The sequence below is a fragment of the Pleurodeles waltl genome, chromosome 10 (genome assembly GCF_031143425.1).
Source record: "Pleurodeles waltl isolate 20211129_DDA chromosome 10, aPleWal1.hap1.20221129, whole genome shotgun sequence".
Classification (NCBI taxonomy): Eukaryota; Metazoa; Chordata; class Amphibia; order Caudata; family Salamandridae; genus Pleurodeles; species Pleurodeles waltl.
The window spans coordinates 111,979,950-111,997,648 of record NC_090449.1 but is presented as its reverse complement, the minus strand read 5'-3'; the positions used below and the strand labels follow the sequence as shown (position 1 = coordinate 111,997,648).

Genomic DNA, 17,699 nt, shown 5'->3' with positions numbered 1-17,699 from the left:
CTACCTGAACAAGAAGATATCTGTGGTTGAGGAGTACATTACCTGATGGATCACAGCAACTGGAAGCTACACTCGGTTATTCATGCTTATCTACAGTAATTGTGGTCCGTGCAGAACAGATCTCTTTGCTTCTCGACTGATTCTTCATCTGGAAGAATTCTTCAGCTTAAGACCGGATGCAATGGCAATGGCTCTCAGGATTGGTCAGAAGGTCTGAATTATGCTCCCCACCCCCTTCGCAATGATCCGAAGTGTGGTGACTCAAATCAAGCATCAGGCAAAGGAATTGGTTCTAGTCATGCCAGTGTGGAAAGCCAAGCCGTGGTTCCTCATTTTTCTGGAATTAGCTTGCGACTCTCCTCTCTCTGGACTCAGGAGATGCTCCAGGGCCCTCATGGGAAACTGCACACAATGATGGTATCCGAGTAATGGTCCTTGATGGCTTTGAGGCTTTTTGGCAAACAGTGGTGTTTTCCAGGAATTTCAGACAAGGCTGCAGAATGTATTAACCAAGCATTGGCCACCTCTACAGGGAAGCGGTGTTCATCAGCTTGGAGATGCTGGATGTGTTGGTGCTTGGAATGGCACACAGATCCTGTGGGAGCAGAAATATCTGACACTGTAAATTTCCTATCTCAAAAAGCGGCAGAGGGCATGTCTAACAGGTCCGAAAACAATTTTCATTTGTCAATTTTAGCAGGTCATAAACAGGTAGGTAATATATCAGTTGGTATGCATCCAGTGGTATGTAAACTCCATAAAGGTATTAGGACCTCCAATCCTCAAACTCATACGTATTCTTTTTTGTGAGATACAAATGTGAAGAACTGAGACTTTCTCCAAGAATATTGATTATCAGGTTTTCCTCTGAATGAAAAATTGTGTGGCCAAATGTCTATAAGCCTATGAGGCTAATACTGTTGCTCTAAGAAATGTTCCATCAGGCCAGTTGTTAATTTCTCTGCAAAAACCCTTTAAACCGGTTTCGGCAGCCACTATGGCTAGATGGCTGAGATTTGTAATGATGGGGGCTGGGACTGATACACATACAAGAAAAAAGACTGTAGGTTGTATCTTCTCTGTTCAAGCACCAAACTATAGAATTAATTTCCCCCAAATATAAGGTCCACGGATAACTATTTTGTGTTCAGAAGACTGCTCAAGAGTTGGCTCTTTCCTTTATAACCACCATATCCAAACAGCAATGGACTGCATTTGCCTGTATTGGCAAACATTTATAATCTGTGTGTATATATCTAGGTACGTGTTTTTCTTTAAGAAATATATATAATTACAATTTAATAATAATAAAATATGCACATACTCTTTAAGCTAGATCAGCAAATTATATTTACTCATGGTTAAATGTATACGTGTGTGTGTGTGTGTGTGTGTATATGTACATACAAGCATGCATATTTGCCTATGTATGCACAAGTGTATTATTCTATGCTTAACATGTTCATACGTCATTGCATAGCTCCTAGATAAGTTTTTAGATTAGATAATTATGAATCTCTACTTTCATTTCAGCTATCACAATGAGCAAATGCTATTCTAACTATTTTATCACCCAGGATTTCGCTATAGAAAACTGAGGAAAGATAAAATAATGCTAGAAAAGTACACACATATATTAACCTCAAATATTGCTAATCTTGAAACTCTGTGTTTATACAACACAACTTTAAATCTCAAAGTATTAGGTGCATTATAATCCTTACACATAGATTAGTTTACTATGTATTTATGTTTCTATTTATCTACCAAAAAATCTCTTGTACGCTTTACTCTGTCTCCCCATCACCCTTTACCTCTATCAATCTATCCTCCATCCCCACTCTCCGACTCATTCCAAACCCATTCTACAACTATGATTTCCAAAATAACCCTGCCTAAGGTCTTCCCTCCTCTACCGCCCCTGGCTCACCCCGAACCTCAGTTTACTACTATGATCTTCCAAACAACTCTCCAATATTCTCCCTCACTTATCTCACTTTTGACTCATCCAAAACCCCTTCTACTACTATAAACTCCCTAACTCCTTTCAACAGACTCTTCCCTCCTCCATCTCTCCTTTACTCATCCCAAGCCTCCTCCTATTACTATAAACTTCCAATTAACATTTCTGGTTTCTTCCCTCCTCTATCCCTCCATAATTCTATTCAAACCTATCTAACAAACTCACATATCCTTCTGCTCAAATCAACTCATACTAATACTAATACTATACTCATATTTCCCTATACTAGTTCAACACTAACACTTTTGGGTTCTGGAGTAGCGTGCTAGTCGGCGAAAAGCGGTTAGATGCCACGTAAGGGGTAGTAAGTGCTGCATAAATACAATTATATATGTTTAGAGCTCATTCTGTCTGTGGTGCTACAGCTTCAAAGACCTTTGTGATGGGTTCTACTATTCAGGATATTATAAAAATGCAGATTAGTCCTCAGATTCTACTTTCAAACAGTTCTACAACAAACAAGTGGTGGATAATTCTTCAGTGGTATTTAATCAGGTTTAAATTAGAATAATCAGAGCCTTCGGTCCTGAAGCAGAATAAAAACTTTGCTAGCATTTGCGTCTATAATTTTCAGTTCTACTAAACACAGGGAGGCAAAGAATCTCCCAACAGGAATGTAAGTTCTTGTAATACGATATGTATAAAATTGCATTGCCATGTTATGTTTCAAGATCTTTCAAATGTTATTTGAAGTAATACAGTGTTTTTGTACCCCACCAGTGTTGTAAATGTTAGTTCTGGTAGCGAATACTTGTCACAATCCTTCCTTAGGGTCTGACCACAAGACGGAGTGAGAAGTATAGTCTCCGTTTTTACCTTGTTGGAGTTTCACAATTCTTTGGATGCTGAAATGATTTTTCTGGGAGTATGAAGTCAATTGGAAGTTTTGGACTTGTTCTGGCTTGTTATAGCAACTATTGTTGAAGGTAAGTTGGACTGCAATAGTGCAAAGAAAGAGGCAGCAGAGATGGTGCTTACTGTATTTGAGGAGTCTACTGGGCCACGATTGGTGGGGTTGTTCGGCAAAGCATCTTGGGATGTGTAGTATTAATGTTTAAACTGTTTTCATTGGCTGCTGTTAAATGAGTAGTAAAGAAAGAGATGCATAATCTTTGTCTCCATGACCTTAATGGAATTTAAAGTTCTTGATGTGAATGCTAGCAAATGTTTTACTCCTCTAAGCCACTACAGAATGGAGCAGACAATGTGAAAACCTAGGGTCCCGAACCAATATGTGCAAGAGAACCCATAATTCCAAGCCTTTTTCCAGAGACAAACTCCTCTAGATCTTCTCTGGATAATTAATCCCAGAAAAAAATGTGGTAGTACTAAATGCGAGAATAATGGAAGGGCTTGGCAAATAGTATTAAGAAGAAATTGAGGTCTCCTATAAAACAATTATAAAATTCTACTCATAATATGTAGGCTTTAGGCTGCAGATGAGTGGAAAAACTGACCGTACCATTTAAATGTCTGCAAACGTACCCTATTTCATGATGCACAGCAAGAAACCAATCAGCAGTTAGGTTTTTCAGGGCAGGTTGAGAAATAATCCATCACGAACACCAATCTAAAACTACTGTCTTGGAATCTGGATAGGCTGGTGTGACATTTATGAATTCATAAACAATATCCATGACAGAGTAGGACAAATATGTATCCTTCCCTTCTCCATTATGGAATTCACTCTGTTATTCATAAATGGCACCCTAAAGCATCAAATATGTCCTGTACATTAGAAGGGCTGGACCTGGTGCATAATAAGAGAAAACATACAAACATTTTCAGCATTAGTACGTGACCCACTAGGGTATGTCTTCTGAAGTCAATGTGTATGCACTCGTTTAGCAATTGTATGGAAGCTTCTCCAAGAGAAGAATCTGTAAATGTCTGCAACAGAAGCCTCCACTATAACAACTTAAGTTGGATTTCCCTCTGTTAGCTCTAACTTTACTTAGTAAAGATCTGTAGGCTCTCTGAGATAGCATGTAATGCTGCAATGCGCTACTTATTGCTCAACTGGCTGTCTTCAGGAATCCTGGCCAGTAAAAGCAAATGCTTGTCCATTAAGTTGTAGAGACCCCGGATCAGAAAGGTTTACAAAGAAAGATGGCAACTAGATTGTCAGACAAATGTGAAAGCACGAAATGTCTTGTTGGAGGAAAGGAGCAGTCATGGATATAATACAACAATGGGACATTCTTCAATGCATGCAGCCTAATGTGCACAACCCCTTTTATCTCAAACAATGGCAACTAAGAAGGGGACCATCCTGGACTTCAGATCTACTGAGTGTGAGAAATTAGACCTAGGCTACAACACAAGTTGATTGGCAGAGGCTGACATTATTTAAACTATTCCTTCTATCATTTAAATGGGCATTCCCCAAACTCTGGGCTTTGTGAACTGGTGCAAGATGTGGATGTTCCTCAAAAAGAGCCAGTGTCTGATTGTTAGTCTTTCTCACTAGAGAAATCTGGTTCTCATACCCCAATTTATTTAGACAATTCATAGTGCTTGGGTTGTCAGTGTGCAAGCGCATCAAATGGGAAAATACTGTATGAAAAAAAATATGAGCCAGGTGGAATGCTCTAGTTCCATGATACAGAAGTGTTTTCTGACCAACAATTTCCTGGGTTGTCAACGTGTCTGCGCGAGTGCTCCAACCTTACAGTGAAAATATTTTTCTTGCAAGTTTTGACTGTGGTTGGTGAACCAACCCCCATACACTATGGCTCTCCCACATTCACTTCTGATTGCTCACCATTCTTAAGGGCCTCTTGCAATACCACAGGGTCCAGAACACCTCAAGACTAAACAGTATGCCACCTGGGGCGATGGAATGATATCAAGAGGAGGCATAGTCACCCAGGTGTGAAATGAGGGTCAGAGGAAAAGACCTCCTGTGCCACAAGGAAATTACTCCCAGACACACATACCAAGTGGACCGGTAACACAAGAACTCCTTTTGCCCAGAACACACAAGTGCTAAATTCCCCAAGTCAAGATGATAACTACAATCAGAGAGACTGGACTCCCGGCTGGAACTAGGATGACACTCCTTACAAGACGCCATCCATGCTTAATGACTTCTTCTGACATTCCAGACAATATTGAAACCGGTTGGTTACCATTATTACACAATATCAGTCTTTTGTTATCACCTGTCAAACAGAGATGATTAGAAGTGCTCCATCCCACCTGGGCACTGTGTGGTGGGAGAAGGACAATTGGGTTACTGTTTTGTTGTAGGGTGGTTGGGGAAGGGGGAGGATTGTCTTCTCTGCAACAGCAGAATGCAGCTAGTTTACTGTTCCCACAGAGGTCATTTGCCACAGGTAAGAAGGCTTCTGTTGCTTGGACTGGTGATTCGGCTATAAATGGCTTTGCACAGAGCAGCCACTGGTCCTAAATCTTGCCATATCTTTGAATTGTATTCTTGAAGACGTAATGTCATCTTCTGGATCCAATGGCCTAAAAAAAAAGGTGTGAGAAACATACACTTTTTTTTTTTTTTTTTCTTCAAGGGTCATAAAGTAAATTCACGACCAAGCACTGCATTCCATAGAGAGATCATGGCAATAATAAATCAGGGATATATCAGTGGTGTGCTTATCTGCACTGATCAGCTGGTCCAATATAACCGTGCCCTAAATAATTATCTTTTTAAGTCTTCCCTTATATATCTAGGGTAATGCTCGTTATACTGCAGCCACAGCAACTGAGGAGTGCTGGAGTTTGCAACTCTCACTCACTAAACTGCATTGAAGGGGTCGGTGGAGGAGTGAGGTTAGGGAAAAGGATTGTTGCCAAAGATGAACAGCTTTGGCAAATAAATCTGGCCCCATTGTTATGACGTATATGCTTCAGGGCACAACAGCAGCCATTTCTACAAAACGTTCTAAGAAGGCCAACATCCAAAATACAGAAAAGAGCTTTTTAAAGAAAGTTGTGACCCAACAGCAAATTGCTGTTGCAAGACCCTTCAAAAAACAGAAACTGGGAAGAAACAAAAAGTGCTGGGTGAACAACTGAATGCCGGCTAGAGGCAAGCAACGAGCCGTGCCTGAGCAATGAAGAATCTGCTGATTAAAAAAAATATATAAAAAAAATACAAAAAAGAGCCAAGAAGAATGGGTAGTGGCCAAGGATGATATAGACAAGCTGGGAGCAGAAGAGAAATAGAGAGAGCACATGTTGACAGAGATGAAAGGTAGGGAGAGATCTTGGTGTGGGAGCAAGAACATACATGCATTCTCATGGAGAGCTCAGAGGAAAAAGTATTTTCCCGAATGTAAGCAGTGGAAGTATAGGAGAAACAAGCTATGCTTTACGCGAGGGACATACAGAAGAAGAGGATGGAAAACTATTGAAAATAAGCCAGCAAACAAGATTGCCAACCTAAAGCAGTGGCTGATCCAAAGCCCAATGTGTTTGTACAGTACACAAATGGTCTTTTTGACAAAAGACAACTGAAGCTGTTTCCAGGAGACACCTAAAAAAAGACGTCAATAAAACAAGGCAAGCATGTCATAATGAGTGAGAATGACAATGTCCATACTTATAGAAGAGTGAGACCTAACACGAGATAAGAAAAGGTAAAGTCCATGACAAAGAAAATGAAAACACAAGAAAGGGACCAGATCAAAAATGTAGACAGAATAAACCATTTATAAATGAACTGCAGGGAGAGTAGCAAGAAACAATGTGCCAATGAATGCACTGTTACCAGATTAGAGAGAGACATATGAGAAAGCAAGCAGGAGCAACAAGAGAAGGTCATCATTGTACAGTACTCGCTCAGGCAGTTCAATGCAAGAAGTTGCGTGGAGAAGGAAGGGTACACGCTAGCAGGCAATAGTTGAGGGGAGCAAAGAGTACTCTACTGAGCTAAGCTAAGATGTAACTGAAAAGCTCCCACGCCAACAGCGGGAAGAGGCTGGTCAAATTAAGTCAATGGCTGAAATTGACAGACTCAAAGCCCTTTTTATGTATAATGTAGGAAAAGGGTATATTTGGCAGATGTACTTTTTAAACCCAGACCAAACAACAGAGGTGATGATGGTAGAGAAACCAGGCAAAACGAGATGGAAGATGGGAAGTGTAGGAAACTGAAAGGAAAGGGCAGGGAAGAGAAGACAGGAGACAAGAAGCACAGGTGAACTCAGGAAGGCACAAAGCAAAACATAGGCAAGCAGGATACAGGTAAACCAAGAACTCTAGAGAGGAAAGGAAGAGAAGATAGGAATGGAGGGTAACAGACAGTATATTCAAGGAGGATGAGAGAACTTGGACAACAACCAATCCTTTGGTTTCTGAATGTCTTTAATTATTCCCAGTTCATTTAATCAATGACCCTCAGATGAAAAGGCCTACTACTATTTCAATTCAGCAGACAGCTTCACTTTACATTTGTTGTTAAAACATCTAATGAAGAGGTTGAAATATCAGTCACCAAAAACAGGCCACTGAAATCTAACCCTAAGACTGAAGCAGTGTGCACAAATGAGAACAAGCAACCCTTTAGCAGATAGTTTGACACAGAAGCAATTTAACAAGTGTATTCCCAAGCTGAAAACCAATGCAGTGAGTGATCCATCATCAATACATTGTGGGTAAATTCATCAAGCAACCAGGAAGATCAGTTAGGAAGGTGCCACACATGACAATATTTAGAATGAGGAAACAAGAGATATTGTAAATCAGGGAATTTATATTTCTGAGTGACTTGTATGAGAGTGAAAAGCAAAATAAAGATATTTTATTGTTCTAAGAATCAGGAGTCTCCCGCCCAAATAGAGAGTGGTTGCTAGTATGCATGGCCATACCCTAACCTGTGCTTCTTTATTGTATACTAAAGATAAATGGATTAGTTTTCTAAATGCCCTTAAGATTTAATCAGGGTTTTGAATCACTTGGGCCAAGTCTGTACTTTAAACCCTCGGCCAATAGGCTGCAAGCACGCAGAATTGCACCTGGCATGACACATTCTCAACCTCAAAAGGGCCAACAATGAGTTTCACTTTGATCTTTGGCATCACCCGACAGTGTTTACAATCTCCAAAACTTGTAAGGAAATCTTAAATCTAAGACCCAGTACTAATGTATTTACCCAAGTATTGAGCATGAGACGTACGTGAATTAACTCATTGTTTAAAATAATGTGTTTTGTGGCTCCTATGTGATAACATAGTGATAATAATTTATTTTAATTTTTTATAAACAGCTTTTTACAAAGAACATTATACAAACAAGAACTTACCTTCAAATAACAAGAGATAACAAGGAGTAGGCAACATAAGCAAGAAAGTAATCGAAAACTCCTGTACTTGTTATAATTCCCCAAATGTTATCAAATATGTTCAATGTTAACCAAATAACACAACTCACGATAGCAGGCTAATACTGAGCTTTTGGGCATAGAAGATTTACTGGTTCTTCTAGAAAGTACAAAGTAATGTGAACCTATTGAAGTCCAGGAAACGCACCAGGAATAGCGATTTGGCATGTGAATATCAACCTGCCTTACAATAGGCAAGCCACAGAAGAAAATCTGTCCTGTGGAACTTAGTACGCATGTGCACACTAAACCCAGCCAACACTTCCCAGTCGTATTTGAATGAAGTGCATTGAAAACGAGCTGGTTACTGGAGGGAGAGACTCTGCAGTGCATAACCTCCATGCAGCCCAAATCCCCGGCCCGGTGTCTCATTGGTTCTCTAATGGATAGCTGCTACAGACACATTGGCATATGCACCTTGGCTAGGCGTCTACTGCAGCAGTTGCAGAAGCCAGCTGAGCTGGGAGACCAGGAACAAGTGGTGCAGCGTTGAAGATGATTCTCAAAATGAGTCGCTAAGGCCATGACCTACACTTTCTGTTGCAGCTGCGAGACAAACGCATGCAGAGTGCACCGCACACAGAGCATGGTAGAAACCAGGGCAACCACAGGTCAGAGAAGAAAGATCCATAGGAGGGGCTGCCCGGCCACATGGCAATAGAGATAGGACGGGCTGTCAGCGGGCTACAGGGTTTTCAAAGGCTAGTGCATGAATAGGTCTACTTGATTGCTTTGAGTAAAGCGTGGGTTTGTGACGTTTTGAAGGACATAAACTACTAATGCAATATATTCCATGCTCTGAACAGCTGGTGGAACCTTAAGGTAGACAGTTCATGGACTTTTGAGGGTTAACAGTAGGAATGAAACTGGGAGTGCTTGTGCTGAGCGGCTGCCAGTTGGTGAAAGGGGTTGTCAGTCATCTTGCTGTTTTTTGTGGTTGGCTTCGGTGACCCCCACCTCTCCTTGCCTCGTATGGTGGTGCTGGCAGAAGTACACGTGGTGGGTGTCTGACAGCACGTGACACTGGGGCTCACGCTGCTGTAGTGCGAGTGGCCCTGCGGTGCAGGTGAGATGCTGGCAATCGGGCCCTGAGCTATAAGCACAGTAGGAGGGTGTGCTCAGCACTGACTGGAGCAGAGCCGGACATGGAGTCCCCGAAGCAGCCGCAGGGCGGCTCCTGGGCCCTGCACTGCTTACATTCTGCCTGTCCATGGGTGGTTCTTCGAAGCAAGGTGAGAGCCACGTGCAGGGCAATCCTGAGGATAGAAGACAATACAAATCAAAGAATTTGAGGTTGAGACCGTTCTAGTACCTGAGCTATGTGTAGGAAAGTACCATCTTGCCTGGAATGTTACCCCCACATTTTACTGTATATATGTTGTTTTAGTTGTATGTGTCACTGGGACCCTGCCAGGCAGGGCCCCTGTGCTCATAAGTGTGCCCTGTGCGTGTTACCTGTGTGATGACTAACTGTCTCACTGAGGCTCTGCTAACCAGAACCTCAGTGGTTATGCTCTCTCTTTGCTTTTCAAATTGTCACTAACAGGCTAGTGACCAATTTCACCAATTTACATTGGCATACTGGAACACCCTTATAATTCCCTAGTATATGGTACTGAGGTACCCAGGGTATTGGGGTTCCAGGAGATCCCTATGGGCTGCAGCATTTCTTTTGCCACCCATAGGGAGCTCTGGCAATTCTTACACAGGCCTGCCAGTGCAGCCTGAGTGAAATAACGTCCACGTTATTTCACAGCCATTTACCACTGCACTTAAGTACCTTATAAGTCACCTATATGTCTAACCTTTACCTGGTAAAGGTTGGGTGCTAAGTTACTTAGTGTGTGGGCACCCTGGCACTAGCCAAGGTGCCCCCACATTGTTCAGGGCAAATTCCCCGGACTTTGTGAGTGCGGGGACACCATTACACGCGCGCACTATACATATGTCACTACATATGTATAGCGTCACAGTGGTAGCTCCAAACATGGCCATGTAACATGTCTAAGATCATGGAATTGTCACCCCAATGCCAGAATGGCATTGGGGAGACAATTCCATGATCCCCCGAGTCTCTAGCACAGACCCGGGTACTGCCAAACTACCTTTCCCGGGGTTTCACGGCAGCTGCTGCTGCTGCCAACCCCTCAGACAGGTTTCTGCCCTCCTGGGGTCCAGCCAGGCTTGGCCCAGGAAGGCAGAACAAAGGACTTCCTTAGAGAGAGGGTGTTACACCCTCTCCCTTTGGAAAAAGGTGTCAGGGCTGGGGAGGAGTAGCCTCCCCCAGCCTCTGGAAATGCTTTGATGGGCACAGATGGTGCCCATCTCTGCATAAGCCAGTCTACACCGGTTCAGGGATCCCCCAGCCCTGCTCTGGCGCGAAACTGGACAAAGGAAAGGGGAGTGACCACTCCCTTGACCTGCACCTCCCCTGGGAGGTGCCCAGAGCTTCTCCAGTGTGCTCCAGACCTCTGCCATCTTGGAAACAGAGGTGCTGCTGGCACACTCGACTGCCCTGAGTGGCCAGGGCCAGCAGGTGACGTCAGAGACTCCTGATAGGCTCTTACCTGTGTTGCTAGCCTATCCTCCTTCCTAAGTAGCCAAACCTCCTTTTCTGGCTATTTAGGGTCTCTGCTTTGGGGAATTCTTTAGATAACGAATGCAAGAGCTCATCAGAGTTCGTCTGCATCTCTCTCTTCACCTTCTGCCAAGGAATCGACCGCTGACTGCTCTGGACGCCTGCAAAACTGCAACAAAGTAGCAAAGACGACTACTGCAACCTTGTATCGCTGATCCTGCGGCCTTCTCGACTGTTTTCATGGTGGTGCATGCTGTGGGGGTAGTCTGCCTCCTCTCTGCACTAGAAGCTCCGAAGAAATCTCCCGTGGGTCGACAGAATCTTCCCCCTGCAACCGCAGGCACCAAAAGACTGCATCACCGGTCCTCTGGGTCCCCTCTCAGCACGACGAGCGTGGTCCCTGGAACTCAGCAACTCTGTCCAAGTGACTCCCACAGTCCAGTGACTCTTCAGTCCAAGTTTGGTGGAGGTAAGTCCTTGCCTCCCCACGCCAGACTGCATTGCTGGGTACCGCATGATTTGCAGCTGCTCCGGCTCCTGTGCACTCTTCCAGGATTTCCTTTGTGCACAGCCAAGCCTGGGTCCCCGACACTCTAACCTGCAGTGCACGACCTCCTGAGTTGTCCTCCGGCGTCGTGGGACCTTCCTTTGTGACTTTGGGTGAGCTCCGGTTCACTCTTCTTCGTAGAGCCTGTTCCGGCACTTCTGCGGGTGCTGCTTGCTTCTGAGTGGGCTCCTTGTCTTGCTGGGCATCCCCTCTGTCTCCTCACGCAATTGGCGACATCCTGGTCCCTCCTGGGCCACAGCAGCATCCAAAAACCCTAACCGCGACCCTTGAAGCTAGCAAGGCTTGTTTGCTGTCTTTCTGCACGGAAACACCTCTGCAAGCTTCTTCACGACGTGGGACATCCATCCTCCAAAGGGGAAGTTCCTAGTCCTCTTCGTTCTTGCAGAATCCACAGCTTCTACCATCCGGTGGCAGCTTCTTTGCACCCTCAGCTGGCATTTCGTGGGCATCTGCCCACTCACGACTTGAGTGTGACTCTTGGACTTGGTCCCCTTGTTCCACAGGTTCTCTCGTCTGGAAATCCATTGTTGTTGCATTGCTGGTGTTGGTCTTCCTTGCTGAATTCCCCTATCACGATTTCTGTGCTGTCTGGGGAACTTAGGTGCACTTTACACCCAATTTTCACGGTCTTGGGGTGGGCTATTTTTCTAACCCTCACTGTTTTCTTACAGTCCCAGCAACCCTCTACAAGCTCACATAGGTTTGGGGTCCATACGTTATTCGCATTCCACTTTTGGAGTATATGGTTTGTGTTGCCCCTATACCTATGTGCTCTCAATGCAATCTATTGTGACTGTACATTGCTTGCATTGCTTTCTATTGCTATTACTGCATAATTTTGGTATTGTGTACATATATCTTGTGTATATTTGCTATCCTCATACTGAGGGTACTCACTGAGATACTTTTGGCATATTGTCATAAAAATAAAGTACATTTATTTTTAGTATATCTGTGTATTGTGTTTTCTTATGATATTGTGCATATGACACAAGTGGTATAGTAGGAGCTTCACACGTCTCCTAGTTCAGCCTAAGCTGCTCTGCTAAGCTACCTTTTCTATCAGTCTAAGCTGCTAGACACCTCTTCTACACTAATAAGGGATAACTGGACCTGGTGCAGAGTGTAAGTACCCCTTGGTACCACTACAAACCAGGCCAGCCTCCTACACTATGGCACTATTTTTGTGGTGGAGAATGACAGGGTGCCAGTGGTAAAACCAGGGTGTGAACCGTGGGACTACCCCTCTGATGAGATACTGTCAAAATGGGAGAAGCGAGATCAGGTATGCGTGAGCCTTGGGACTACAGTTGTGATGGGAGACTACTGTCACTCTGACAGTGCTCAGACAACGTGTGTGAGCGTGAGACCATCGAGATGTGAGCTGCAGAGTATACCAGTAATGCGAGAGTATCACAGTGACTAGTGACAGCCTGTCTGTGTCTCTCTCTCGCTGACGGGAGACTACAGGTGACAGAAGTGAGGCAAGGTGTGTGAGCCTTGGGTTTTGGTTGTGTTGGGAGACCACTATCGCTCTGACATGGCTCAGATCAAGTGTGAGAGCCATTATACTGGTGGGAGACTATCCCGATGAAAGTAGTGAGCAGTGAGACCATCGAGGTGTGAACTGCGGAGTATCCCAGTAGTAGGAAACTGTCACAGTAACAAGGATGAGACCCGGTGCCGAACACAGGAGGAGGCTCAGGAGAAAATGTAATAGAAAGGGGGCAGGGCTGGCTACGGGAGGAGAGACGTTCACTGCATGTGTCAGAAAGCCTCCACAAGCCGCACAAGACAAAAAAGAAAATAATAATAATTTCCCAAGGCCATGAGACTGATCACCTGCGCACCAGCAGTGGCCTGGGAGCACAGTCAGACCCACTGGCTTACAACATGCAAAGCGAGAGAAACAGCACCAGCTTGCAAGCAAAACCTTGCAGGCAGCTGACATGCTGGATGGATTGTACATAGAGCAACCATGTCTTGCATAGGGATTTCAGTTAGCTGAAAAAGCAGCCATAGAGCAGAATGAGTACATCTGGATTGGGGGACCTTGTGCTGTTCAGACTGGGGAAGCAGATTAGCATCCCGCTGTGATCTCAAGAGCATGAGATTCTGGGCAAGTCAATCTCTTCTCACCTAAAAAATGCAAGCTGCTGGCTTAGGGAAGAGGAGGGACAAGCAGGGGTGCTGACACTCTTGCTCATAAGAAAGAAGTCCCACCCCAAAGCGGATGAACACCAGTACTTGGGCTATGGTAGACTGATAAAAGAAACACACAGAGGAGTAACAGGAAGTAGTATGCTACACCCAATCGAAACAGAAGAAAGTAAGAGGCAAGCCCAGGAACCCCAGCAAGGGTGGGATGTAAGCCCCTTTTAAGATTTATATTAAATACAATGGATTACACAAGACAGTGCAAGTGCTGTGCAAGCGAAACCTAAAAATGAGCAGCAAAAGGGTGCATCAACTGGGGGGCTGGGGGATTAGGGGTTGGAGTTGAGCTGACTGATGAATGCATCTCAAGTGAGAAGTGCTAGAAATGCAATGTGATATAATGTCAGACAAAAACAGCCAAATAGGGTTTATTTAAGACCAATGACTAGAAACACAAAGATTACAGGCCCTTGTCAAAACCTACAGGTAACTCAACAACTTGGAAACATATTCAGTCAAAACAAAAACAAAAACGAAAACAAGCAGAAACAGCACAAGGGCAAATGTTAAAACCTATCCAGGCTCTAAGTCACTCAGTCCAGACTTCAGGAGACGTTTCTAGTCTGGCAAAACGGGATCAGGCAAGAAAAGAGCCATTGGTACTACTGCTCAAGTCCTATGGACATCGCCTGTGGATCATGGGATAGACACGTGCCTGTGAGGGGCAGTGACTTCGTATAGACGTCACTATATACAGTGTGTAAAACAATAGTGCTGTTGCGTACACGGCGTGGGTAAAGCAAACGTTGTGGTTTTTAATAGAAGTGCTTCGGCTCAATGAGTCACTGTTTACAGATCTGAAACCAAGCCACTTTCTCAACCTTCCCCCGCTGGCTCTCCACAAATATTTCATTTGTGGATACGAACCAGGCTCCTTGCATCTCTAGAGAAGGGCTTGGGAAAACGCACACGGAACCTATGAATATGTAGCATTAGAAAACAAAAGGAGGATAGGTTCATGACCCAAGTAGAAGAACACAAACAAAACAACTTCAGTTTACTTTTTTCCTCATGATATAGGGTTAGGGGAAGAGGAGGAAGTGCAAGGGAGGGATGCCACATGCTGATTATGTTAAGAGATACTAAATAGATTTAGCGTTGTTTATAATTTATATTTTACTCTGAATAAACCCCAATGTAAAAAAATACAGTCGAATACAAACTAAATTGCATGCCAAGCTTTTGAAAAACAACTGTTACAGAAGAAAAGGTGAGGGGAAATGAAGGAATTTAAAAGCTTTATGCAAAAAAGGTGATGGGGTTCAGGGCATTCTATACCAGAAAATGTTTAGTATGCAATAACAAAAGACTAACCTGGACCACTTACATTGGAGAGAGGTGAAAACACTGCACCCTCTCTTCCCAGCGTTTCTTCCTTCATCGAGTTCTCAGCATCCGACTTTCCACCCATAAAGAGTAAGACATCAACTAAGAGTCAAATGAAGGAGTAATAATCTTTACACATGTTTTATAAAACAAAAATAAAGAAAAGAAAACACACAAACAGCAGCAGATACCACAACATTACTGACTACACTAAGCCAAACATTCTACCACCTCTGTTTCCTTCACAATGGCACAAGTACAGTAATTTGGATAAGATTGGAAAGGTACAACTGGAAAATGATATGCTCTACTGTAGGCTTCTTGCATTGCTAATTCTTTACACAATTACAAAAAACGTGGCTTAAAAGCTACTGGGGCCAGAAATCATAGTAACTAATTGAATGAGTCACAATTTTCCAACCAGGATTACGTTTCATGGGAACAGGCAACCAGAGTATGCCAACAGACATTACAGGCATGATGTATACTCGATTATTCCAGATTATTTTATGACTCCTAGACACGGATATGTATTCACATGTAAAATAAAACCGAACATAACTGTTGATTAAGAGGACAACTGACTAGCTAATCAACTGAAATAGGACAAAGGGGTGAACACGTAAATCCTTCTTAATTATTTCAAAAAAGGAACAGACTCATTTTAAAATGTATCCTAATAGACCTATTGTGTTCATGATAGAAACACTGAATATTTGAAAATCAGAACAGTTTCAAGGAGAAAGAAAACCATTTAATAAAAGCCAATCAACATTTAAACAGAGGTTCAGTTAAGGGAAAGGTGAAGATCATGGTGATAATAATTCAGGACAGTAAGGTTCGGAAAGAGTGACAGTGCTCTGCAAGTATCTAGCTCCGAAAGAATAAAACATTATTAAATTTGAGTACGAATCACAAAAAAGCAACACACAAAACCGTCATCAATATGATCGAGGTTATGCTATAAATTTCCACATAACAGAAGATGAGGTCAATTTAGGGCATGTGCCACTCATAAAACACGCACATCTAAAAGAATTTGGATTCAAATAAAGTGTATACTCTACATAGGGCATAATAATTAATCTGTCTGAGCAGTGTACCCACTCCATGAGAACCTACCAGCCAGACGCAATGACAGCATACATACATCACACAAATAGCACCTTCACTGACCAAGATAAGACTCACTTAGGGACACAAGCTCATCATGTGAAACATCAGCCACATCTTCTGATGGCTGAGAATAATAACTACACAGAAGGAACGTAGCAGCAGGCAGCAGAATAAATATAGGAAGAAAGGTTAAAAAATAAAAATAAAAATCTGTTCATGGGATAGATAGGTTCACTGAAGAATCTCGAATCCAGCATGGTGGGTTTGATTCTCAAACTCTATATTGTATTTTTAACTAGAACTGATCACCACCACCTGTACTCTCCAAACAAAATGCTTGTTACATGAACAGACTGTTGTCCATTGTTACTGATATTTAAAATTTAAACAAGCTTTTAAATAGTTTTAAATCTGAAACAATTGCAACCACTACCCCATGTGAGTGGCAGAAAGTTTTAGTGGCAGAAAATCATACAACCATGCACAACACTTGTTGCCCAATTTAAACACTTGACACGGACTGTAATGCCTATATCTTTAGGCCGTTGAAGTCAACCATCTACCTCCTGACAGATAATCCATACATCATTAAGCCCTAAGTGGGTAGAAAACCGTCGATAAGTTTAACGAGGGGGAGAGTAATAATATTGTAGACTACGGCAGAGAAAACTGGAACAGGACAAAAGCCCAAGGCTCCACTCTGCCACCTTTAATGTTATCACACAAATCAGGTTACCTTTTTGAGTGCAAACAAAACATTAGCTGTTAGAATTGTGCCGCCATATTTGCATTGAGTTAATCAAATATAATTAATACTGCTTTTGAAACATCAATTAATGCATTGTAACAAATCTGTTCACAAGCACACCATTTTTTAACCACCCTTGTGATGATGGTTGTTTCCATGGTAATACTGGGTTATCTTTGAGTATGACTGGGGCGTGGCCAAGATGGCGGCCAAGACAGACACTTGAAAGCGAGCTCCGTTTCGGGCCTTTGTAATTATCCTGTCAGACACTGCCACAGCACCAGCCACACGGTATGGATGGTGGCGGAGGCGGCCTGGAGGAGTCTGAACCAAATTGATGCTGAGAACAGCACTCAGAGCAGCAGCCCGGGGCGTGGGGTGACGTGCTCGTTGAGGCGAGTGGGGCTTTCCCCTGAGCTGGGGCACCTAGGCCGGTAGCCACGAGCGAGGGCTGCCAGAGCGGCATGCCGTGTTGGGGATTGGCCGGGACACATCGCTGCACTGGGCTGAAGACGGACTGGTGCCGCGGTGGTGCTGCGGAGACCTGGAGCGGATGCACAGGCGTCCTCCTGCCGGTCAGGTGCAGCCTAGAATACGCGGATGGGGGAAGGAGCCGAGGAGAGTGAGGTGCGCCCCCCGCAGGCCTCTGGGTCGCTAGGCGCTCCTGGGGCGGTGCTTTACATGCGAGACCCACCCCCCTAACTTTTCCCCCACACCTTGACTTACTGCACTGGGGTGTGACCTGAACCAACAGGGGGGGGGGGGAGGGGCCTCAGGTCTTGC

General features: G+C 43.7%; 1 protein-coding gene across 7 annotated transcripts in view; it reads right to left on the bottom strand.

Annotated features, from left to right (window-relative positions):
- The window catches only part of MAFK (MAF bZIP transcription factor K), a 139,698-nt gene that overhangs the window by 76,996 nt on the left and 45,003 nt on the right, over positions 1-17,699 (bottom strand). For 3 of the 7 annotated variants that reach the window (XM_069209908.1, XM_069209910.1, XM_069209909.1), the window contains one exon: positions 15,041-15,154. The exons of 1 other annotated variant lie outside the window; for it this stretch is intronic. In XM_069209908.1, coding sequence (XP_069066009.1) covers positions 15,041-15,154 — 114 coding nt within the window. The remainder of the gene's footprint in view (positions 1-15,040; positions 15,155-17,699) is intronic. 3 more of the 7 variants (XM_069209913.1, XM_069209914.1, XM_069209915.1) reach the window with 1 other exon arrangement.